Here is a 26,489-nt window from a genome sequence, read left to right on the forward strand (position 1 = left end):
CTGATGAACTCCTTCTCGTCCATATCAGCAGAGGAGCTGATAAACCTTAAGTAAAGATGGCTTCATGTTCCAGAACACCTTTGTTATCTCAAACCCAGTGAGGAGGTTTGATCGCGGTCCTGATCTGGCTTATGGTTTTACTGAGGCTGAAATAGTTAACTGGATGGAAACATCTTAGCTAGCCCCCACTTTGGACGCCATGGTGGACTCAGAGATGATACAGCTGAGCCCTTCGTAACATACAAGAACAGAACTTGACCCTACCACGATGATCTGTTTTGGGAGAAAGACCTTACAGAAAATTGAATCTAAAAAAACGAGGCCAGCCAGAAAGAATGGAGCAAGTTGTGTGACTTTGCCCTCCAGGTGTGACAAGGGAAGTCGCTGTTATCAGATGAACGGAGGTTGTTGGGTTGGGGATGTGGTGTGTGTGTGTGTGTGTTTGCATGTGCTGGTAGACTAAAGACACTGTCGAGGAGCCAGGATGGTGGCAGCACCCATCCACCCCACCCTCTTTTCCTGATACCTGCCGTCTCTGCTCAGATGATATGGGAGATTATATTGATAATATTAAATGCAATAACTGTGGCTCCAGCTCCTGTCCCCACGCTGAGCGCTGCAGGATAAAATCAATGTGCCATTCAGTGTGATTTATAGCTGAAAATAATAGGGCTTCTTAGGCAGGGAGGGAGGCACGTCATAAGCCAGCATGCACTGGGACGGGCTGAGAATGGCGGTCGGGCCTGGGTGGAATTGTCGGGTTTGAGAAGGGCGTGCGCATGTGTGATTTATTTGATGATGAAGATCTAATCTTCAACCTGTTGCATTAATAACAGCAGCTCTGACCTGCGTCACGCAGACGGACATTTATGGCTGGTATTGATCGGCAGCTATCACTGTTTATCGCCCCGGGAATGCAAGGGTAAACATGCCCTTTGTGCACCATAGATGAGCTGTAATCGAGGTGGGGTGAAGGGGAGAGAGATGGGGAAGGGGAGAAGGAATGGGGGAGAGTGGGAGAGAAGAGGACAAGAAGTCATGTCAGTTTATTTGTATACATGCAACAGTGGCACTCAACCAACCGAAAGAGACAGTGCTATCAGCAAGGTGATCGCTTGATCACAGAGAATAACTAATCACTGGCATCAGTGTGTGGGGGATATGTACTGTCTTTTACGCTGATGAAAAAGATTGGCCTTAATAAAAGGAATACGCTGGCCGTCTGTTGGCAGTTGGCTCCAATTCTCGTTTGGTAAATCAGAAGGACTCGGGTGTATTGGTGAATACACCTTTGATCATCAGAGCAAGACCAGTATTTAGAGAACTGTACAACATAAGACATGAAAGATCACACTCAGGAGCCAGAAATTATTAAATGTGCTAAATGTGCTAAGGTTAATTTTAGAAATAAAAATAAAAAATAAAAAAATATGTATGTTTAAATCATTATATTATTTGATATTATATGACATAATTTTGGAAGAAATTAATACTTAAATGATCCCAATAAATTCAGCAGGCATGCGTTGATCAAACTATTTTTTTTATCAAACTGTTTCTTGAGCAACAAATGGCTTCTTTACAGAAAAAAAAAATATATTAAAATAGAAAGAAGTTCTTTTTAAGTTCTAATTATGTTTAACTGTATTTGTTTTATTTCAATCAAATAAGTTCAGCCTTCGTCAGCAATAAGAGATTTCATTAACAAAAGCTTTTGAACGGTGTTGTGGTATTATATGATAATAGCATATAATAAAATAATGAAAATTACAAATCTGATCACTCTGAAGTAGATTAATTTGCAATAATGACTAATTCATTATTCCATTTATTTCATGTCAACTTACCAAATAACTAAATATTTTATTTTTACAAAAGCAGTTGTCTGCAGAATGCTGTGGCTGTCCGATCAGAACAAATTCTCCAGATAACATAGCACAGAATTGAATTGCACATACATAAACATTTCAGAACATGACGACTAAGAAATATGTGTTGTTTTTGATGTATTATTTTCATCGGCTCTCCACAGAACCAAGAACGAACGAGTCCATTTCGGTGCCGGGTGAGGGTGGGCAAGATGAGAAAGGACCATCAGAAGATGAGGAGGAGGAAGGGGCAGATGGTGAAGGGGAACCCCAGTGGAACGGCCCAGGTCAGTCTCTATCTTTCCCTGGAGTGTTTACATCAGAAAGGGCCAGCCGAACTCATACTGTCAGCTTATTTGCATTTAAAGACAAAGGCCCGAAAAACTGTGTTTTTCTGCAATTCGACTTAAAAAAGGCATTGTCAAAATGATATAATAAATGATCTGTGGAGTATTTTTCGCTGAAACTTCACAAACACATTCTGCAGACACCAGAGACTTGTTTTCATGTTTTCAGCACAGGTTAAGTACCTTAGTGGGCCTCATTCTTCGCAACAGTGTTCATAGATGTTCCTCGATGCCAATCACCCTGTCAAAGACCTTAAATTGCAAACATATGATAATAAGTATGCATCAACCTCTAGGTTATTTTGTGTGTTGTACTCTTTCCCTCAAACCGGTTGTATAAAATCTGAGACATACTTAGAACTTTGAGACTTTGCTGCACTCAAATCTTTAATATCAGCCTGGATAACGTAAAGCAGCTTTTTCTATCATTTTTCTCCATCTTTTTCTCTCAGGACCATGCGGCTGAGCGGTACAGCTTATAGCGATAGTGGGGATCTTGTAAAGTATGACATGATTCAATATGCAAGGCCGTTTCTTTATCTCGAATATGTAGAAATCGTCTAAATATGTGTGTGTGTTTATGTGTGTGTTTTAATTTTTCACGTGAAGGATGTGTTTATTATCGCCCTGTTCCAGCCTGTCCTTTTAACAGTAATTGGAGTGATATTAATTGCTGTGCGGTTGCCGCTTGATGACAGCACTGGCGATGTGAGCGCGATAGGCCCCCCTCCTTGTAAACTAACTGCCAGGAGAATGAGGAAGAAGGGGAGAGAGAAAATGAGAGAGAGTGAAAGAAAGAAAGAGGGGGGAGCAGGAGAGAGATATGCTTTCTATCAGTACTGGAGCAGGCACTGCTTTTATCACGAGCACGATTGGCAAAAGTGAAACTTTGACCAGTCTGAATCCCCCCACACTGCCCCACATCCCACCACTGGTCTCTCCATCACCACTTACACCCCCTGACCAATGCACACATGCACTTCTTCCTTGTTTCTTGTTGTTTTGGGTCACAGTGTGTTAATTCTTGCACTCGTTTTGTATATGTCACCTTTTTATTTTTTCTATTATCCTCGTAGAACTGAACAAAAACCATTTCATCTGGAGCTGTTTGCATTCCTCTCATTTTTTACTGTAATCAGCGGAGTTCTGGTTTTAACGACCAGATTGACTTTATTCAGAGAGGACCGGGCCTTGTCTGATGATGTCACATCCTGTTTTACCACTTTCTTTAGTATGAAGGTAGAGCTGTGCAAAAAATCGAATGCGATTTTCATGCGCATCTCATCAGTAAAGATGCTCCTGTAAATAGAAGCATATTTCCAGCACGTGCGTTCAGATCAGGGTTGCCAGGTTTTCTTAATAAATCCTGTGAGTTGCTTTTTTAAAACTAGTCCAAAACTAGCTCAATCGCATTTTCAGGAGGTTCCCCGATAAAAATTACTTCCCGGGGTTAAAATATACATTTTTTGGAAGGGTTGCCTTGGTAAAATTCGCATTTTAGGGGCTAAATGTCACGTTATTGGTATTGGGGTCGCTTCGACCCGCAAACAATCGCAGACTTGGCAACAATGGTTCAGGTGGAGCAGCAGTTACTACACGGAGCCATAGTCTACCGACAACTAACACAAAATCGCTTTCAAAATCGACAAAGAATCGCCTGCGATTTTAACATCGATTTTGTCTAGATTGTCAGTGAATTACGGCTCGGTGTAGTAAATGCCAAACGGTTTTGCCAAGTCTTTGGTTGTTTTTCATGTCCTCGGGTCGAAGCGACCCCAATACAAATAATGTGATATTTAGCCCCTAAAATATGAATTTTACCAAGGCAACCCTTCCAAAAAATTTATATTTTAACCCCGGGAAGCAATTTTTATCAGGGAACCTCCTGGAAGCCCGATTGAGCTAGTTTTGGACTAATTTTGAGAAGCAACTGGGCAGGATTTGTTGTGAAAACCTGGCAACCCAGATCCAAACGCACGTGCTGGAGATATACTTCTAATCACAAGAGTGGCTTTACTGATGAGATGTGCATGAAAATCGCATTCGACTTTTTGCACAGCCGTATATGAAGGTGTTGTGGTAGCGAAACTACCCGTAATTTCTTCATATTTTGCTGTCTTTATGCAGTGATTTTGTCATTCTGTACTGAATATATCTCTTGGAACGTTTTCCTATTTCTGTTTAACCTTTTGTATCTTGGCCTTATGTTTCCTTAAAGTTCTCAGCTGGAAGGTTCTCATCCAGTGTCGTTCTTATCAGTTTATATAAAGCTTTATTGTATACGCATGCACAAACACATAGATAAAGAGATAGAACGTAGGCCATAAATAAACAAGTATGCTTATTTATATGTGCCTTATCAGTTTTGAAGCTATAAAATGCACATATTTAAGAATTGCCAGTATGCTGGGGTACAACTTAGTTTGAATTCTGTGTAAAAAAGAACAGAATTTTAAATGAGTTGGAGTCTTTTAGTGAATTATTCAACCATTTCAAAGAGTAACTAAAAAATGTAGGTATTATTATTTTTTAAATTGAATGTTGTTGTTTTTTAATTCACCATATTATCAAAGAATAGCGCATATTACAATTCGACAACTTACGCAATTTAATGTGCACAGGCGTCTATCCTTTCTTTAAAGCATCCATACGTAACAACCCTGGAAAACTCAAGCTTGTTATTTATTAATTGCTTCTGTATCTTTATCAAATATTTTTCAGGGTGGGGTTCTGTTGAATGAATTGATAGGCAGTGGCGAGGCAGAAGTGTCAGGAATGGGTTGATACGGCAAAGCAGCTTTTTAATCTATAACGTGTCCTGCTGCATGATATGCAAAATAAATTATGAAGAAAAAAAATTATCTTCAAAATGACCTTGCTGGCTGGAGGGTTTGATATTTTCCTCTCTGCTTAAAATTCTTGATATGCAAATGGCCGTCACAGTAATCCCTTCTAGCTGGCGGACCGTTGCTCATTTTTCCTTCCTCCTTCTCCCCCTTTCTTTCTCTCTCTCTCTCTCCATCTCGCTTTCTCTTTTACAGTTTAACAGGATGGAATTAGACCTTGACTAAACTAGCTCTGAATATTATGTTCCTGCTTGCCCAGCATTTCCTCCCCACAAGCCTTCCTTATCCACATAAGTTATTCAAATTACTCCAATAAAGCATTATAATGGCAATGATAATAACGATTATTGTTATTTACCCGGCGTGGTGGGATTTTATCATATTTAATTATAAGGGATCGGAGGGAGCTGCGTGTGCATATTATCATTGGCATTTAAATGCTGATAAATTATTTGCGGGTGCTGGAACTGGCATTGATGAGAGGGCTGCAGGGGCGCTGATAGGTGCGGAGGTGTTGGCCGGGTTTTACAGCGTCAGCAGAGGAGTAAGAAAATCTGCATACACCTCTTGAAGAGTCCTGAGTGCTGGAAAATTATAAACATATCAGCAAAGCTCAGAGAGGGAGATTTAAAAAGAAATGCATTTGTGGATGTCAGTCCAATGTCATGAAATGTTGCTGCAAATATTTAAATAAATAAATAAAAATGTATAATATAATATAAATATATTATTATATTTCATATTTTATTATTATATATATTTTACATTAGATATTTTTATTTTTATTTAACTAAATGTATATATATTTTTTTATTTATTAAGATTATTATTGTATTACTAATGTTTAATTAATATTTGTTTTTAGTGAAGTTGTCTAAATAGATTTCAGATGTCAAACTTGGATTTTTCTTATCTTAGCATTTGAGTTTTTTCTTTGTATTTTTGTAAATATTGTATGCAAGATGAAGTGTGTTTTTAAATTCTTGCAGAAAAATAGCAAAATAGTGATTGTTATTAAACAGGTTTCCCGACACTCTTCCTTACTTTCATTGGTTGGACAAGAGCCCCATCCCAAGGCAGTGTTGGTGTGTCAAGCTGTTTGTGATTCTCAGGGTGCTTTTTTTTTGGTGCACACCCGGGTACGATTTGACGTAAGAGTTTGGTTCGTTTGGATGATGTGAACGCTTTCTTCCGAACTCGGGTGCACACCTGCGAACCGTACCCAAGTCCACTTAAAAAGGGGGTCTGGGGTACGGTTCGTGTGAAATCTGGCACAGTTCGCTGCTGATGTGAACACACCGTACACACGTACAAATCGCGGAAGTGAACCATTATTAAAGACGTATTATTTGATAAAAATGCGTGTTTCACTCACTTTCTTGACTAGCGTGACAGACGCGCTGCAAACAGAGAGCTATATATCTAATTTCTGTTAGCCTTCAGCATTCTTTAGAGCAGCTGCGGAACTTTCGTAAGACAGACGTATGTTCCGTAATGTACCGAAGCCTTGTAAACAAATTGAACTGTTCAAAAATGTAAATATATAAAAGTGCAGAGAGCAATGTATGCATTTGCTTACTTCTCCTGTGCCGTTGTTACTAAGCAATGGGGTAAAAAGCTGCTGGCTTGATGAAACAAATGAACTGCGATTCGGACCCAAATAATATAATATAGATATAGTGCAGCGGGGGAAGAGGGAGGGGTGAGCAGTCGAACTCTGGTTCAGACCAAGTGTGAAAGCACCCTTAAACTAACAAGAGTATCAGTGTTTTGAAGTGACACACTGGTTACACTTTTCACTTAAAAAAAAAACAAACCTCAGCTTTAAATAGAATGAACATAAAAACCTGGATATCACGGAGTTAAATTTTGATATTAAACAGAGTAGCAAGTGATAGTCCTTAGTTAAACATATTTATATTGTTCTCAGGGAGACAAAAGCGCCTGCAGTCTGGGGTTTTATCAGACGTGTCTACTGCAGGAGTGAAATTCACGGGCGAGTCATTCAGTCTCATCCCTGTACCCATTGTTTCGCTGCTGAATGAGGAAGCTTAGATCAGAGCACCAGAGTGTATGGACGTAATATGCAATTGTGCTCTGCATTTCAAAGTTAATTCAAAAGATTCATTCACAAGTTTATTTTGATCTGCTGTCACTCTCAATGGAAGGGCATCGATGGCACTGATGCTCTTTTAGACCTTTGATGATCTATATCCTGCTGAACAAAGCTGAATTTCTTTTAGTTCCTTTTTTTTCTCATAATTTATTGTATGTCTTTCCGGGCATAATTTAGTGGAAGCCTGATACCACTGTATTTGTATCTGTTCAGTTAATTCAACTCGGCCTAAACATGCAAATAATCTTGACATGCTGTCAGTCTCATCAATTATGTGGTTAGTTTGGTTAAGCTGATTTGGGTTACACATAACAGCATAAAATAAATACTAACCATACAAAAGACTCAAATGCATAATCATAAAGTTAGATTGTGATATCAGATATACCCAGATCTGTAATTGTGTCTGACTGTGATCTTCTACATGCTGTAGAAGCTTTTTTTTTTGGTTGTTTAGAAAAATATATTTAGAGAGAGAACTGCGGAAAGTTTAATGCTGTAACAGGTTCATGGTAAAACGGAGCATGATATTTTCAGAGATCTACATGAAGTGCCATTAGACTATATAACTGCACCTGGTAATTTGCCAGACTACCAAACGTGTTTTTTTCCAAAATGTTTTTTCTTAATTCCTGTGTCGGCGAGAATGTTTTGGCAGCACCGATATATCAGAATGACAGCCTGTGAAGTCGATGGTTTTCAGTTGATTATCTTGCCTTCTTCTGCAATCTTTCATTATTTCTTCCTGAGATCTGGCTGTGGTCGTGCTGCACTACGAGGGACTCGGGCGAAAGCTGTTATCTGAGGCTGAGCAGAGCGGGACCAGCGTCAGACAGTTAACTTCCATTCTCAGTCACTCTCACTTCCCCACGTTACCCTCTTATTCCAGCACAGCGTGTGTCCCAGATTCCTGACCTGACATATGGGAATTGTAGTTTATCTGTTAATATCGATTTTATATTTGATATTTCTTGTTTTTATTCTATAGTTAATCTTTACAGCCATCTAACGCTCACTTAAAGTTTCTCTTTAACGACACTAATAATTAAAAAGCATATTTAAATTAATCTTTAGCAAATAACAAAATTACAATGTTTTCCTACTAAAGAAGGATTGCCATTCCTACTCAAACATTTGAAATGTAAAAGTGAATTTGGGTGATTTTATTTGACAAAATAATACAGAATTTGAATATCTGCAGTTTTTTTTAGTTATTAGCTACAACAAGAAAATAATTATCCTCCTATTGATACTCTGTAATGTTTTTTTTTAAGTTACTTTCTGTTTCTCTGTCATCAATAGTAAAAGTTACTAGCAATTTATGAGTGAAAAATGTTTTTACTTTTTCTTTTTTCTCAAATGTACAGTAATATTAGCATCCCTACTACTAAACTAACCATTACAAAGTATTTATTTTCCCACTCTGGTCATGGTGGGCCACCAGTATAGCCACCGGTGTGTTTTTTATTTTTTATTTTTTTTTTATACATAAAATGAAAACAAAAAAAAATCACTTCTGTTGGTTTTCCAAGAGTCAAATGATCTGATGGGTTATTCTGTTCAGTTAAGGCTCGTATAATTAATTAACAGTAACAAACATGTGTTTTCAGGCTCTATTTTTTCACTGATGAGAGTGTCTTTGAATCTCATTTGTTTTCTTATTTTTTTATTTTGCTCTTGGCATGCTTCCTATGCACCTGCAGAATGCTGGAACTTTATTGTGCACAGTGGGCTGCGGGACAATCGTCCCACACTTGTGGTTAAACGGAGCTCAACGGCAATCTAATAAACTTCACACGAAAACATTCTGGCTGGAACAATTTAAATTTAGAACTATTGTTTGTGAATAAGTGTGCATTCCACTGTAGCATACGACTCGCACAATGATGATTGACTGTGAAGGAAGGGGAATTTATCTGTAATTAAGAACATTCCCTTCCCTCTGTCTGTCACTCTCTTCCCCTGTTGATGATTGAGAGGTGTGGGCTTTAATCTGAAGGAACATTTCTCACCGCCGTCCCCTACTGCTATCTCCATGTGGCCCATGAACTGGCGGCTGCAGCCGGGACACTGCCACGCCGATTACCAGCCCTATCAGATGCCTGTGCTTTCCTGCCGTTTCCTGTCTCTCTCTCTGTGCCCCGCATTTCAGTTAGTTTTCTCTCTCTCCTGCCCTATATCTTCCCTCTGCCAGGCCCTGGCTTCTCTGTGTGCCACTTACATCTGTCATATGTAGCTAGAAAACAGTTTAAATATGTGAGAAGTATCTGGAGACATTTTATTTTGTAGGAATAGGATTTATGAAGAAACCACATATACCTGGTAGTTTTGCATTGATATTATATTAATGGTTGGATTAAATCCAATTGAATTAAATCTTTTTTTAATTTAAAGTTTATTTCGTTCAGACATTTAGTCATTTAGCCGTTTCTTATTTCACTTTGTTTTATAGAGATGCAGTGGCCTTAAAAATATTTGGACAGTTAACCCACAATTAAAAATGTGTGCATTTCTTTGTTTTGTGATAGAGTATCAAACCAAATAGCATTTATTGTAAAAAGAAATAATAATTATATATATGTATCTCACCTTGGGACTGGTTGGTTTCAAGCAATTTGTAGGAAATGTTATGGAAAATGATTTGAGAAAATGTCTAGAATTATTTGTTTGCAAATTTGTATATTTTATATTTTGTTATTTACTACATTAATATTTACACATTTTAAATGTTCAAATGGGTGTTTGCTTCCTCTGAAGTAAAAAAAAATTCTCACTGCTGTATTTCCTTGTAATTTCCCATATTTTATTTTCCAAAACCTAAATCTTTACACTGCAAATCATCAAAATGTCCTTTTTCCCAGCCAGAGGGAGTTGCGAAAGTAGACATGAAATAATTATTGAATTAATTATCAAAGTCACATACCGTACAATTAATTTGATGGCTTTTCCCGGAGTCTTTTCCCCTGTCTATGCGGCGAGAATGTCAAGAAACATTTTCTAATTAATTTATGTTTGATTATCAGGACGAGTTTCTGGAAGGTCCTTACTTTCAATTTGTGAAAGGGTAACGGTGGTGGAAGACAAGGAAGAAATACACACACACACACACACACTCACACTCACGCACAAGATCAGGCCTGCAGTCATACAGAAGATTATAGAGCATCTATATGGTCTCCTAACCAGAAGACATTCAAATTAATTAAAATCACAGCATTAAGGGTGAGAATTAAAAACAAAATTATTATCCTAAAGCAATGTATTACCTTTTAAACATCATTTAAAACCCCATGAAATCAGAATTGGTGTTTTGTGGCATTTAGTTCATGTGCATTTGCTTTAAAGCTAATCTATATACAACTCTTTAAGCACATATATATTTATTTGCACTTTACAATGTACATTGTTTCTCACGTAATATGACTCATCCTGCATTACACAGATTTTTTGTCAAAAGCTATCCAGAAGCTAGTCTCAGCGTCAGACGACACGCCCTCGGACCGTTGGCTAAACGTATGATGCATATAGGACACAACAGTGGAAACACTTAAGGAGTGTAAAAGTCATCATCAGATTGGTTGATTTCTACAGGATTTCTGCGAGACGTATGTCACGTTCTTTAACAATCAGCCTGGAAACAAAGATACCGTGGCGCCAAACCCCCTCACGAAAGAAAAAAGATGTAGTGTTTAGAACTGGAACGACGAGCACTTATTGGGATCAACTAAACGCTGGGTTTTCAAAAATATGTGAAATAATTAAAGTTCGCGGCATTGAAACTTTAAAATACGGTTTAAAATAATGGTCTGTTATTGTGGCGACATTTCCACGCCTTAAAAAACATGACGATGAACGAAACTAATCTGATTGGTTGTTTGACACAGTGAAAGCTCCCAGCTCCTACGCGAGCCTATCTAATAGCTAATGTCCCTGTAGCAAAACATGGTTTATGGCTGTGATGTAACTAAAGCCTACTGACCCCCTAAAATAATAAAACATAAACGTTGTTGCTTTTCTGTCGAGGTCACCCTGTTAAGACTAATTGCACCTTTCTCACTTGTCGCCCCCTGTTGGTTTGGGTGAGTTGACACTTTAGTAAAGCTAAAGTTAAAGTATCTTGTATGAGTCATTATGCAACGGTTTTGTTTTGCAGTTTCTTACAGTAGTTATCCTCTTGGTTCCTTGTTTCTTGTTCTATTATCCTGGTCAAGCATTATTTATGTTTAAATTGTGATATATCACACTCATTGTGCTTATCAGACCTGCACTTTTCTTCTATAATTTCTGTAATACAATCGCTTCAGCACTTCAATATGTTTTCCACCATGGTATAATTTAACATATAGCTCAAAGGCTTTATTTGTTTCTCCAGGCGTGCGTCTTCAAAGCCACATCTTTGCAGCAGTGTGAAATGCTTTCTGTTTGAGCATAGTTCATCTTGCCTACACCTTTGCATATTTTGTTTGGCATCTGCTCTTCTCCAGGCCTTGTGTTGGTCAGATAAAAGTTCAGAAGTACAGTTAAGAGAACTTAGTTGTCTAAACGGTAGTAAATGTCAATGATAAAGTTCTGTTGAAGCTCATCTGATGAGAGTGGCAACACAGGTGTCTTATCTCCACCCAGCAAAAGAAGGGTAAAATGGAAATGATGCCTCGCTGAATATACGATGCCTATCCTAGAAATTTGTATCTTCTTAAATGAACTCTTTGACTTACGGACGCTTGGGTGAGTTATCAGGCTCTTTTTGTTTGAGTATGAGTGTGTTGGTGAGCGGTTTATTGATCACTCCTGTTAAACTACACAATAACCACTCTTTTACTAGTGTTAGACACAAACTTTCTAGCAAACACACTTGTTATTTCCACTCCGTATGAGTTAGGAAAGTGGGGGATTTGTCGTTCAGCAGAGGTTAAACCCCACCTATTAGCGTAGGGTCGGAGTGTGGCTCTGATAAAGATTTCCTGTTCTACTGTGTCAAAAAATCAATGGCTGCGGAGCGATCTGCTCATTTGATATCAACAATAGTCTTTTTAAAAATCAATTAGTCCTTATAGAGAAGCCCAAGGAGCCATGAAAACCTGAATAAGAATGACTTGACATCTGCATGATCCTTTTAGCCAATAAACAAGAGTCAATGGAGCTTTAAAAAGATGAACTCCCTCAATGTTGTTGTTATGAGTGTATGAGAATCTTTGTTTGTGTTGGACTGATATAGAGTGTTGTTCAGGAACATCGCTGAAAAATGTAAAGCTGGCAATTAGGTATGAGGCCGTTAACTGACAAATATAAAAATACATTGAAAGGAGAACTGACTAAGAGCGAATTCTTGTTTAACTGAACGCGTTGTTCTTAGGAGTTTGTTGATATTCAAATTCCTGCTGATACCGTTAATATAGCCAGTAGTTATTTTTATGGATTACTCTGACACTCATCACTGACTGATAACAGATTACTTCCTGATTGTACAATTGAAACATATATATTTTTTGTGAAGCTCCTTTGAATATGTATTGTCAAAAGCAATGTATTAATTTAAAATAATTTAAATCAATAATTTTAAATGCTACGAGTGAATTTAGGTGTCACAACATTGAAATGTAAAGTATGGAAAATGGATATTCATCTGGATTTGTTTAAGATTAACTTTAAGGGACTATTTCATCCAAAAATGAAAATTTGCTGAAAATATAAAACATTTTTTAATTTTCATCAGAACTGATTTGAAGAAATGTACTGTAGCATTACTTGCTCAGCAATGGATCCTCAGCAGTGAATGGCTGCTCAGAATGAGAGACCAAAGAGCTGATAAAAACATCATAACGTTCCACATGCCACAAGAAATCCACACTCCAGGTCACCAGTGAAACATCTTGCAAAGTAAAAAGCTGTGCTTGTTAGAAACAAATCCATTTTAATGTTCTTTAATTTTAAACCATTGCTTCTGGCCAAAATACCAGTCAATGATAACTCTTATTGAATACTGACCATGAGTATTGATGATACCAATGTATTGGTTCTGGCGTCAGTAATGATAAAACAGATAATTACACAGGCATGATTGCAAAATCTGCTATGTTTGCGTGATGCAATGCTGCAGCTGTTTACTGAATTCCTCTCTGTCTCTATTTCCAGAGCTTTAAGGCCACAGGCAATCATTTCGTCATGTATAATAATTACTCTTCTCTCTTCTAGCAGTTTTATTGTGGAGTTTTGGCTGTTATCACCAACAGCCCGACTCACCATAACCCTGGTTACAGGGTTACCCAAAATATCTGTGAACAACAACCCTGTCATGCATACAAGTACTACACATATAATGAAGCACCAATATTTTAGTTACAAATTGTTCATTAAATGAGATTTCAGGAAAGTTTTGGGTCCCAACTGAGTTAATGTGAATCCTTCTTCAAAGGAATTATGTGGCTGTGATAACGGAGTATGACTAGTCACACAACACTCACCGTGGAGTGATTTGTGTTGGCTTCAGGGTGTTTACCACACTGCTGCTGCTCCAGAACTGCTCTTTCGAAGACCCTTTCCCTCTAGTGTGTCATTATAGCTGAATTCAGCTTTCTTTCTTTCTTTCTTTTGTACGATGGTGTTGAATTAATGACGAAGGGTGATTTTCTTTTTTTATATGGCACACTGGGTGCTTTGGTGTCTACAGCAGCAGGCATATTGATAAGGCTTGTGTGGACACTGCCAGTGTGTAGAGCTATTGATAAGAGCTGTGTGGACTCATCACTATCGATAAGGGTGGTGTACATTTTTTGGGAACAGTTCACGCAGAGCCATCGATAAGGTTGATGGGGTTATTGTTGGGGAGTTGCCATGGCCTAACACAAGGGCAGCATCACGAGTGTGTCAGTGTATTGTGTGGGAAAATAATAGGGTTTTAAAGATAAGACGACTTGGTCTTTAGAGAGGATTCGTTTGGGGTTGTTCACGGGGGTTACAGATGTGAATTGTCCAGCAGAAGCCCTGAAAACATTATAGCTTTATGGAAAGGTGTGTCAGTACTGTGTATTTTAACACTTCCCTGATGTTAAGAATGAGCACATTTAGGTGAATTTCATGAAACCTGTTAAGAAATCTGTCGAGATTCTGTCATAAATTACTCCCCCTCATGTCGTTCCAAACCCATAACATTTTTTTGGTGAAATCCGAGAGCTTTCTGACTCTCCATAGACAGCAATGCAACTGAAACATTCCCAGGCCTAGAAACTTAGCAAGGATCACGTATAGTCCATGTGACATCAATGGTTCAATCGTCATTTTTTGATGCTATGAGAATAATGACTTTATTAAAAAAATACTTCTCTTCCGTGTCAGTATAAAAATAAAAAAGGATTATTTATTATTTCATTTTTAATTATTTTGATCACTTTAAATGTATTTAATATTGACATTTATTATTTGTATATTTATTTTCTATAAAATTAATTCTTAATACTGTAATGTGCAAATAAAGATGAGCTATTATAGTCTCTCTCTCTCTCTCTCTCTCTCTCCCTTTCTATATGTTTATATTGTATAACATATATTTAATAATTTCGTATATAACATGTAATGTTAACAGTAATTATTTGTATTTATTATTAATCTTAAAATTTATTAATGTACAGTTATAATAATAATTAAATATAGTTTTATTATTACTATTATTAATTACTATTGATAAATACATTTATTTGAATAGATATATGGCTTAATTTTTTTTTTTTTATAATTGTAATTTTATACAACTTTTAAAACTATTGCTGTACCGGAATTTTGTATTGAATCTAATGAGAATGACCTTTGAGGGTAAAATGAATCGCAAAAACAAGGAAAGTCATATCTGGTAATGAGCATTTTGGGTAATATGTGCTAAATGTTTCTTTTTTTTATTTTTATTTTTTAACTAGGACTTTTTTCATTGGATTCACCTATTCAGACTTTGTTTAAAAACAACTGAGATTTTACTGTTGAGAAGCTACCTGTTAGCAGTCACCATCTGCTGAGCAAAAATAAAAACAGATGGCGTAGGAATTGCTTATGTAGGAATTATGCCAGTGCTATTTTAGAGTAGTCTATTGATAATAATGGCTTCTGTAGTGATAAGATTGGGTCATGTGAGAGGTCAGGGTGGGTACTGATGTTGGGCTTAGATTAGAAGCCAAACAGTAGATAGGAGCTCTGGGCTGTGGATCTAGGACACTGGACTTCAGACTGCAGATAGAGGCCCAGCCTCTCATTAATAACACTCCAACCCAACCCACCGCTGACTGATTTATAACTAATCATTTAATACTAGCTTTCAGACAATTCCAGTAAGTCTCGCTCTGTCATGTTTCTGTCCAGCATCTGTCCCATTCCACCTATGTATCCTTCTCTCTTGCTCCCATTGCCCTCTCTCTCTTCTTCACGCCCTCCCCCACTCCACGTCTTGGCTGTGGGAAAGCCATTTTATCAGCGTCTGTCTGTTGTTCTCTGGTGGGGATAGATACAGAGAAGATAGATGAGTGTTTTGACATGGAGAGTGTTAGACAAACACTCTTATCGGCCCCAGCACTTTAGCCCGACCCCCAAAAGCGAGACTGGTGGGGGGGCTAAAGGGGGGTAGTTAAACAGAGCTGCACAGGGACAAAGATGCTGGAACAGACTGGAACCACCACCACAGGTCGACCTCCTCAGCGAAGCTCCCTCTGAAGAAGTTACCTTTTTAATAAACACTTCTAAAGCATAAATATGTAGAATTCTAGGTTGAGTGAGCAGCGGACTTTTGTGTCAGCTGTTCCATATCACTATTTGTGGAGCCTGTGTTTGTTCCTGTGTCAGGCCTGCGTTTGTGACTCACCAAAGCCTTGACTCCCATCCCACTGCACTTATCTCTCATAGGAAGTACAGAAGTTCTTTCTGTTTTGGTCCAGCGTCACTGCCCGTTGAGTGCCAAACTCCCCCTAGTGGTACTAGATTTAGTAGTTGACTTTAGAATCGATGTTTATTAATACTAAAGACTGAAATAGATATGGTTTGGTATGGTGTTTTGACTCCTTGCCTAACAAATATAAAGTTCAAACTTATTAAAGACAAGTGAGCAGCCGGTTAATAAGAACAAATGAACATATATGACATTTTGGATAATTATTGCTGTGCAGTTTGTGTGGAATCCCAGAATTTCGGCTGAAGTAAAAAAAGAAAGAAAGAAAAAAATAGGCCTGTCGATCTGTATTCTACTGTATACATTTATAGATGAATTATTATATTATATGATATAATTGGATTTTTCTTTTCTTTAATTTAGATATACTTTTGCCATTGTCTAATTAACATTTAATTTTTTGTTTAAATTACTGTATATTTACATTTACATTTACATTTAAGATCAAGCGATTCGTCAAATAATTACTTTTTTAAATTCTTACATTTTTTATTCACCATTATCAGTAATAATATCGTAATTTGTCATGTTAGAAGTGAAATTACGAATCACAGAACACGTCACTGTTGTGATGCCTAATTTAACCTCTAACACTGAAAATGTTTGGTTTGTGCGGTTTTATTTTATTAATTTAGCCAAAATTGTATATCATTTTAATACCATACAATTATTGGTTATCGGCCATAACATTAAATGATTTTAAACTTATTGGTGTATCGGCTAGAATTGTAACACTGGTGCTTCCCTACTTAAGTATGAGCAATAGCTGTCACCTTAGCAAACGGCACTTAAAACAAACTAACTCTCTTTTTTTACCGGTTTTTAATTGTTGTTTTGATGTATTTACACTATTTTGTGCTCTGTGTGTAAACAGATGATCTTATGCTAAGTGGCAGTGCTGATGACTTCAAGGTCCTGGCCCTCAGGGACCTGTCTGATGACACCGTGTGGGGTCCGTTTTCTGGCAGCATCCAATCAGGCGAGCCCATAGACGGACCTGCCAATGAGGTAAGGGGCATGTGAATGGACCAGCGATCAATTTGGATATTTGGTGAAGATTCCTATCTCAGGTCTGTTGTGTCATAACATGACAGTCATAATATACCTGGTTCAATTAACATGATATTACCATATCGGGATTGGGATTTCTGGACAGGTTACCATATACCGTAGCCTTGTGTTGTATTAGAGAATCAGCCATGTGTTGTAGGTCCATCTGATCATGTGACGTCAGCTCAAGGAGAGGTTTCCTGGCTCAGACCATTTTCTCAAACATTTCAGAGATGACACTGTACACCTGTACACACTCTTACTCACAGGCGAAGTTCCTCGCTTGGCTTGATTGCATATGATTCCAAAATTGTTCGATTCAAGTGTGTTACGGCAGTGAAATACAAGGATTGTGGATCGTGTTAAGAAAAACCTATCAAATTGAGGATGAATGGGCGGACGTCTGCATTCCACTGATTCAAAGTGAGGTGTAATCCATGGGAGTATGGGTGTATGCAAATGGCAATGCATATCTTGAACGAGTGTCATCTTTTTCCCGCTGTACTGCTTTCGGCCGTTCCTGCACGAGATTGGCTAGTCCCCCCCCCCAACCCCCCACCAGACGGACGCTTCTCTTTTATCTCAGCGTGGCGCCATCCTCTTGGACAACAAACCCCAGTGATTGATTTCTACTTGATAGGCTCTCATTTCTAAGATTTCATTTATTATGAGAATTTCTAAGGCCGTGCACCCAGCGCTCCCTCCCATCCCCGCGCCTTTCCTTCACCTCCTCCTAATCTCTCTCCCTTCCTCTTTCTCACTCTTTTTTGTATTTTTTTAAATCTTGTTATCGAGGCAGGGCTTTGTTGATGATTTTCAGCTCAGAACTTTCACATTCGCATTCTATCGCATTTGCTCTCGCTCCGCTATCTCTTCGTTGAAGGAGTGTGTATCTGGCAGAGATAGTGTGTTGAATCTCACATTCCTATGGCATCTTTCGCCGTCCCTCCACATCCTCCCGAGTCTGGAGCTGCTGGGGTCACAAAGCGTCAGGGTCTGTCATGTCATGGCTGTGCTTGTTTATTTCTCAGTCTCACTTTCTTCAGAGTTTAATCTGAGACACTGTGAGAAATGAAACGCGTTGTTCTGGTCATATTGTGTGCGTGAGGAGTTTTTGGGAATTTGTAATGTTTAAGACGTTAAGAGAAACTGAATATATGACATCCATGAAACTGTACTGTTCTAACAGATCCTTTCGTATTGATTATCACTTTCAGTTGGCTGTTTTATGTAAATCGTATAATTTGCATCTTTACTGAAACCACCATAACATCTTTTATCTATTTGAATGTTTGAATGATAACTGAAAGAGAAAGGTTAGAAAAAAAAGGATATATGAACAGACATATCACTGTTTCCAGAATTGTTTTTTTTTTTGGATGAAAGATTCTTTCCAAAACAGATCAGTTATCACTGTTACAAAGGTTTTAGCTCCTAAATATGATTGAATGAGCCAATGACACAATGAAGCTGTTGTGAAGTAGCCGTTATGTACACACCTTTCTGTTAGACTTCTAAATGACTTACAGTAAATTGACTACAGTGTGCCCAAAAAAACGTTACCTCTAGCTGTTTGAAGATGCCAAATGATTTGTTATTTTTTTTCCTAATGCAATGAGAATAAAAAATGTTTAAGTGTGACTGAAGAGTCCAACATTTTCAGATATCTTAACTAAATATAATTAAGTTAATGAATATTAATTCATATCATGCTTATTATATAGTGTTATAACAGACACTGCCTATTTGGGGTTGGTAGACCTTTAATGTAGAGTACGAGTAAAAACAGTAAAATTATGAAATATTATTAGAATTTACATTAACTATACATGCCATCAATGCTTTGATAAGCCCAGTTTTGCTGTTGACACAAGCAGAACTGTCAAGTCAGATTTTTGTGTAGTAAAGAAAAAGAAAAAAGAACATTCGTTAGTTCTAAGTCAGTGCAGAATGACTCCCACTTCCACGATGCCATTGTTCTTTCCATTTTGCATCTCTTGTTATTTTGTGGAACGTCGCCCGAGGACACAAAGGTAGCGGGTGTGGAGTTCAAGACGTTTTCATGCACCGTGCGCCTTTTTATCATGTTTTAGAAACAAGCGTCCCAACTAATCCCCCAATAATCTCTCCAGGAGAACTGCTCCGATAAGCCCCGCCACCCACTGCTCTCCAGCCCACTTTTTTGGGGGGAGCCCTGCTCCCCTCCTCTCTGCCATCCCACAAAGGACACGTGAAGGTGAGCTCTCTTCATCTTCTCTCTTTTTTCCTCTCACTTACCAGCGGGTAAACCAATCTCTGGTTTATCTACATCTGTCAGTAGAGTGATCTCAGAGAGTCACTCCTCACTACACATGCTTTTCCTTGAAAGGAATGCTTTAATACCCTTAATTATTGCTCCCTCAATTATCTGCATAGTGATAAAAAGGTAAGCAAGTCAGGCTTCAAATGGGAGTCCAATTGGGAGCATCACACATTGGCACCTGTGGATCTTTCTGAGGACCTTTCCCTGCTCTCCACTCGTAGAAGTTCAGAAATGTAGCGGACTAGGTTTAAACATCAAAAGGCGATGTCTAATGGAGACATAAAAATTGTGCAGAAAATGGAATTTAACAAAACAGGGATGAAGTGTAAAGATAAGGTGGCAAACAAGTTTTTACTGTCACTTTTGATCAATTTAAAGCACCCTTACTAAATAAAATTATTTATATACTGTGAAGTACTGATTAATAATTTTTATTTTTTTAACTTTAGATATGCTGAAAGACGTATGGTTAATGTTTGATCGTGATGTACTTGGATTTGCATGCTTTACGGTGGAGAAAACGACAGAGAGCGAGAGATATGATGAGTGGGGAGTAGAGAGAGGAAACCTTCCTCTATCTCCAAACCTGATCACTGGCAGATCAGGAGCCCACTTTCCAAGAGTGCCTCATTTTCAAATCTCTTATCGCGCCTTTTTAAGTACTCACAGTTTCCTATTTTTACATGTTATTTGCATGCTGCTCATAACACCTGGATGCTGTTTTCTTGGAGGGATGTGTATGTGGTGATGTTCTGCTGTTTGCTTTGAGTTCATAAGTAGGAGTACATATGCGTAAGTGCATTTGGTTGGATGTGTGCAAACGAGGCCTGAAAAAAGAGAAGGATGGAGAAAAAAAGTGTGTGAGTGAGGCGGATGAGAGAAGGTTTCTGATTGTTATCGCCTCTTCCTTTTTCTTCTCTGTATTTTTGGAGGATTCACACACTGACCTCTTTGTTTGGGACGGTATGAACCCCTTTTCTATCCCCCCCGCCACCCCCTTTTGGGAAAGAAACCATTTCCTGTGGAAAGGAGGTAGAGAGAGGGATAGGATTGGGAGAAGGAGAAAGCAGGTGGGATGGAAAAGTGAGAAAGGGATGTGTGGAGAGATATGGAGAGGAATAGATAGCAAGAAGGAGATGGAGACAAAGAGCGTGGCGGAGCATGAAAAGAGGGATGTGGACAGATGAGGAGCGGGATAAAGGTGGAGATAGAGGAGAAACAGGAATGGAGGAAGATAACGCTGGAGTAAAAAGCAGGAAAAATAGAAAGAAAGGGAGAAAGTATGTTTCTGAAGAAGCGTACTGTACAGTGAGAGTTAGTTTTAGTCATAGTTCTTCTTATGCCAAATATGTGTTAAATGTAGTCACTATTTAATTGTTTTTTATCTGTTTTAGTCCATTGCACCCTGATTGAAGTTGAGTATAATTTTAATTCACAAAAATAACATTCAAGGTCGATCAGGGCTGTGACTGATAATGTGAAACATGGGAATAACTCAATTGCCCTGCAACAGTTCCAGCAGAATTCATGTAGGATCCAGTGTAATGAATTCAATGCAATTTATAGGGGCCCAGATTTCCTGGTATTGGTCCTGCCGATTATGTTCAAAATGATGAAAACCATTTAAGGCTGACACAGACCCAATTCTTTGTCAGTTGATAATGAATTTCCTGTGTTTTAGAGACGGTTTAGGATGTTACACTACATAAAGTGCATTGTAATCGCACATTCTGGCTAGAATTTAGCTTAGGTCAAGTTCATTTTCATGGGTCTCAGTGCGTTTTTTTGGTCCGTACACGATTGTGATTGCTGTATTCACACCTGCCCAAAAGATCCACACCAAGAGGGGAAACGAACTCGAATTTGATTCAGTCAAACCAAACAAGACAGGTGTGAATACACCCTAAGTTAATGTTGTGGATATCACATATTCTCATAGATACAATACCATTCATAAGTTGAGGGATAGTAAGATTTTTTTATTATTTATTACTTAAAGGTGCAATGTGTAATATTTACAATGATCTATTTACAGAAAAAATGCAGATCAATGCCCAGTATTTTGTCAGTGTGTCTGTGTCATATTTGTGCCAAATTATAGCTGTGATTCATATTTTCCATCTCATATTCTTTATTAAGAAGTCAACAAACATTTTTATTCAGTAATTTCAGTGAATCGAAACAATTAACACTGAGTGGGCGCCTCTGTTAACAAAGGCTGTTTTATGACACATCAGAGCTTTTTTTTCACTTCTTGCAGGTGTTGCATCACATACGACTGCAGGATTACACATGGGAAGACACATACTGTCAAATCTTGAGCAAACACCTGTTAAAACCTTGTTCCATGCTATCATAATGGGCATCGGCTTTAGTGTATTTGCACACTGTTTAATGCCTCAAACATCTACATGTGAAGCATATGGAGTGTGCGTTCCAGAGACGTTCAAATGATTTCTAAGAATGTCAAAAAGACCGGCCTGTCCTTTGACTGCCGGCAGATGAGTTCAGTCAATTTGATAGGTTTTAATTGGCTCTGTAAACCTGGATGGATTTGACTCGAGGGGTCATACTGTAGGGTCACTGAGAGATACGGTCCTTTTCTATCTTTAAAGAAGGCGGCGAAATATTTTTTTTTCTCCACGTAGAAAGGAGATGTGCAAAATGAGAAACGAAAATAGTCCGAGAATCATTTGCATTCAACTTTTATCAGAACGAGAGGAGGGTGTTTTTAAGAATGATAACACTGTGGGCTTGCACACACCAGGCTTGACTGGGGGTGGGTGTGTATAAGGTGTTCTGGTGTGATGGCAGTGCACAAGTGTGTGTTTGTGTGCATGGAAAGGTGCATCTACCTCTTTTCCTGATGGCGTGCATTTGTAAGGAGGAGGGAGGGAGGGAGGGGGCTGGTTAATATCAGACCAAATAATTAGATTCGCTATCAGGGCGACGGCAGCAGTGCGGGGATCAGGCAGATTAAAGCACGGCCGCCGTCATTTAATATTCATGAGGAAGCAGGGCTCGGACGAGGGGGCTTAGACTGTTCCTCAAAGCCCCATACTCGGTGGGGCTTAAAGCACCACTCTCAAAGTACCCCTAGTTCCTTGTGCATCAGGGGGTTGGGGGTATATTCACCAGCACCAGGGTTACACTCTAAAACATGTGGCCTTCTTCCTTTATGATAGCCTTCTTTCTATTCTTCACGCTGCTTTTCAACTATTCACACAGAGGTGGCATGACTACATGTTGCCGGCATTTTCAGGCTAGTTACAATAAGAATGCATTTTTTTTTCAAAATGTCAGTGATTTAGCATCTTTAACATTTAGTTTCAACTCGGGTATGATTTACAAATAGCATTGTTATATGATGTTCAGATACATTTAAGCAGGATGCAAAATTGACACAGTGTCACATATGCTCTTCTTGTGGCTGGTAACTTTTAGTAACACTACATGGTTTAAATTGATTTGCAAGAATAGTCTGACCCTCATGTATGTGGCATGTATAATCAAGTCCGACCATGGAAAATATAGTGGAGACCAATGTTTTTATTATTATTATTATTATTATCCAGAACATGCTTTTTTTGCATTAAGATTCACAATTAACTATATATATATATATACACACACACACACACTGAAAAATGTTGTTTGATAGCTTGAGATTTTCTCAATTAACTGCGAATTTATTAGACGCAAGTCTGTATTGTCTTTTATTATTTCAGAGTAATAAACAAAATCTTTAATATTTTATTCAGTGTTGTTTCTCAAGTAAATTAACCTTGTATCAAGGATTGCACTGTTAAATTCAACCTTAAATACTATGAATAGATTTTTTAGCAGAGCTAAAAGTTAATTTTGGACGATACATTTATGTTGTTTTCTTTGTTGTTCTTCAGTAAAAAGTGCTTCATGTTGTCAAAAAAAATCATGAAATAATAAACATAAACCACCAATCGGTCTAGAGAGTGACACCATGATATTACACAAGACTGCACTGGTTTGTACACAAGGAACGTGCAATTTTCCACATGCTTTCCAAGATAAACATTGATGATGAAATTTCTACCAGTGTTAAGGAAGTATGAAGATATGCAAGTCACAACTGATGTTTCCTTCTGTAGTAATTCAGATGATCATCCTTACAATTCTTTCAACAATTATCATTGGAAAAAAACATTGTATTGATGATTTGGAAGAAAATCCTGTGCTGTGATATGACCAAAACTTTGGGCCTCATGAAATATTGTTATTTTTCTGCTAGATCTTGTTGTCCTTGTTTGCCTGAGTGATGTATCTAGTCACCTGTCTTTTATTTAGACATAAAAATAATTACCTGCTCTGATTGTCTTGATTGTTTTGAACTGGTTCTTGTTCACTATTGACCATTTACATCTTCACTTACTCCTTGTTCGCATCTGCACAAGGATCAGTCTGTGTGTCAGTAAGTGTGTGTTTAATTAGAGAGCGCGTTTGTCTGGAAGTGTTTTGTCAAAGGCTGCCCTCTCCTTTTGTGAAGCTTAAAGTCGAGTCGTGTTAAATGAGTCTGAAACAAATTAGCAGAAGCACGCAGCACTTATGCCACAGACGGCTCCAGCATTGGGTTTCAAATTAAAACAAAAGGAGCCCTATCTCCTTATCAGCACTGGTTCCCCATGAAATACAATACGGACTGTATCTTCAGGCAAGAACAGACAGAATTAGAAAGAAACCCTTCAGCTGTCCTCCTCTGCGGCCCGTCTCTTTCCCTCATCCTCTCGACTGGTGGCTTTTTATGCTCTTTAACACAGTTGAACTAATGTCTTTTTATTTTCTCCTGGCTTTAAAGTTGATTTGGTAGCATGTCAGGGATAGAAGGACTAGTCTCCCCCAAGGGCAAATCTTTAACTCCGTGAAGCCGAGAGAATGAACGAGTGGGAAGCTTTTCTTGAATATGAGGCTAGTTTTGAAATGCTGCCACCTAGTGGAATGGATCAGTCACTCAATTTTGTGTATTTTAGCCTTTAAAAAAAAAAATTTCAGTTTATATATACAGTCTGTTACCAGAACCTTTATTATGACTTTACTGTCAGTCATTCTGCAGTTCATTGTGAGTGAGAATTACTGTTAAATTAGACGTTGAAACGGGTGTGTTTCCCATTAAACCTATTAACATATGCTACAGCTAAACATTGAAACGATTGTGTGGAAAAGTCCAGGTGTGTTTATTCAGATATTTGCCAGCTTGCCAATACACACTTCCACCTCTGCATACTTTGGTTAGTTTACTGAAAATGTTCCGTTGAAATGGATCTGCTATATCCGCATGATATCCCCTTTCCAACCTCCAGGTTTTCCTGGGGGGTTTCCGTTTTTTTTTTTTTTTTTTTTTTGTCTTTTCTTACTCCTTGCATCCTTCTGCCCAGTCCACTATAGTAGGATGATGTGTCTTTATTTTTACCCCATTTAATGTCTTTGTTTAAAAGTGAAATTATAAAAAAATATTTATTGGTCAGCTTTTTGTGTTTCTTTGAACATAACATGAAGCCATTTACGCTGAAAAAAAAAAAACTTCACATTGTCTCTCATAGATAAACAAATGGTTGCCTCTCGGAAAGTACAATTCAAAAGCATTGTTGTAGTGAATGGACCTCAAGCCAAGAAATTAGTAGTGGTCAACCAATAATGTGTAACTAGTGTCTAAAGTGTTACCAATACCTAGAAAACACTGTCAGAAATGAGTGTATACTATGCTGTAGAATAAGTATTGTCTGTTTTAAATACAAGACCAATTTAAAAAGCTCTATTTATTCTATTTATACTCTTAAGCTAATGTTAATGTAAAGATAAAACTACTACTTTAAACAATAATATATACAAATCTCAATACAAATACAAATATCTGCTTTAACATCTTAAAATTTTCATTTCAAAATTACATTTTATAAATAACCCCCCCCCCCCCAAAAAAAACATGTATTACAGAAAATATATTTTAGAAATAACATTTTAATTATAAAACTTTTTAACATTTTTTAATACATTTTAAAAATAGCACTCAAGCAAACTACTTGAATATACTTGTAGTGAAATAGTACTTTTGTATAACCTCTGTGTTAGATCTGCTGGAAGAGTCTAAATCTGTCTGTGTTCCTTTAAAATTGCACGGCTGACTTTGTTTCTCGGCTGACTCTTTCTCCTTGTGTGTTTTTAGAGGCCTGTATTGTCTGTGGAGTGTGAGGAGGTAAACTGCTGGCTCAAAATGATTCCTGTGACCTCAAGCCCCACTGAGTCAAACTGCATCATCTACAATCAGGGTACAACACCGAAACACTCCCACATGTACCTCTCACATTGACTTCAGTGTGGGATGGAGGGTCTAACAGTGACTGTTTGTTTTACAGGAGGGGCATTATTCTGTAAGCTGACACAGGAACTGTCCAGTGGAGATGCACTTTTGGCAACACTGTCCTGCTCCACCGTGGATCAGTCAGCGGTGTCTCAGGTCCAGAGCGTGCGGGTGAAGGAGGAGCCTGCGTACCCCGCTGCTCTGCACTCTGAGATCCAGCTCCTCCCTCAACAAGCTGGCATGGCTGCCATCTTAGCAACCGCTGTCGTAAATAGTGAGTCACTGCTTGCTGATAAAAGCATTATGTCTATACATTCATGCATGTTTTTGAGCGTGTTTACATCTGTGATTATGAATGATTTTTCCCGAAAGATTGTTGTGACATAAAAAGTTCTTACCACAGTTCTGCTTCCACAAAACATACCATTATTACAGTATTTATTTAGATATTCGAATATTCCAATATTTTTTAATACTGTTATAATGGACGTTTACCATGACCATAACATATGGAACCATTGATATACCATGGTATAGGAATATGGTAATTTTCCAGTAGCACAGTGTACGTATGTAAAATACCTTGGTATTCATAAGTTTGAGTTCAGTAAGATACTTTTATTCGGCAAGGATGCATTAAATTGATCAGAAGTTGTAAATCTTTTATAGCAATGTAAAAAGGCTTTACTATTTAAAATGCTAATCT

The 26,489-nt window shown here is 38.0% G+C and overlaps 1 protein-coding gene across 1 annotated transcript in view; it reads left to right on the plus strand.

The window, feature by feature from the left end:
* LOC113061491 (zinc finger protein ZFPM1-like) overlaps positions 1–26,489 on the plus strand; it is a 68,577-nt gene that overhangs the window by 35,755 nt on the left and 6,333 nt on the right. The window contains exons 3-6 of the mRNA XM_026230641.1: positions 2,033–2,155; positions 16,975–17,108; positions 25,649–25,751; positions 25,839–26,057. Of these exons, the coding sequence (XP_026086426.1) occupies positions 2,033–2,155; positions 16,975–17,108; positions 25,649–25,751; positions 25,839–26,057 (579 nt within the window). The remainder of the gene's footprint in view (positions 1–2,032; positions 2,156–16,974; positions 17,109–25,648; positions 25,752–25,838; positions 26,058–26,489) is intronic.

This window comes from Carassius auratus, chromosome 43 (genome assembly GCF_003368295.1).
Source record: "Carassius auratus strain Wakin chromosome 43, ASM336829v1, whole genome shotgun sequence".
Classification (NCBI taxonomy): Eukaryota; Metazoa; Chordata; class Actinopteri; order Cypriniformes; family Cyprinidae; genus Carassius; species Carassius auratus.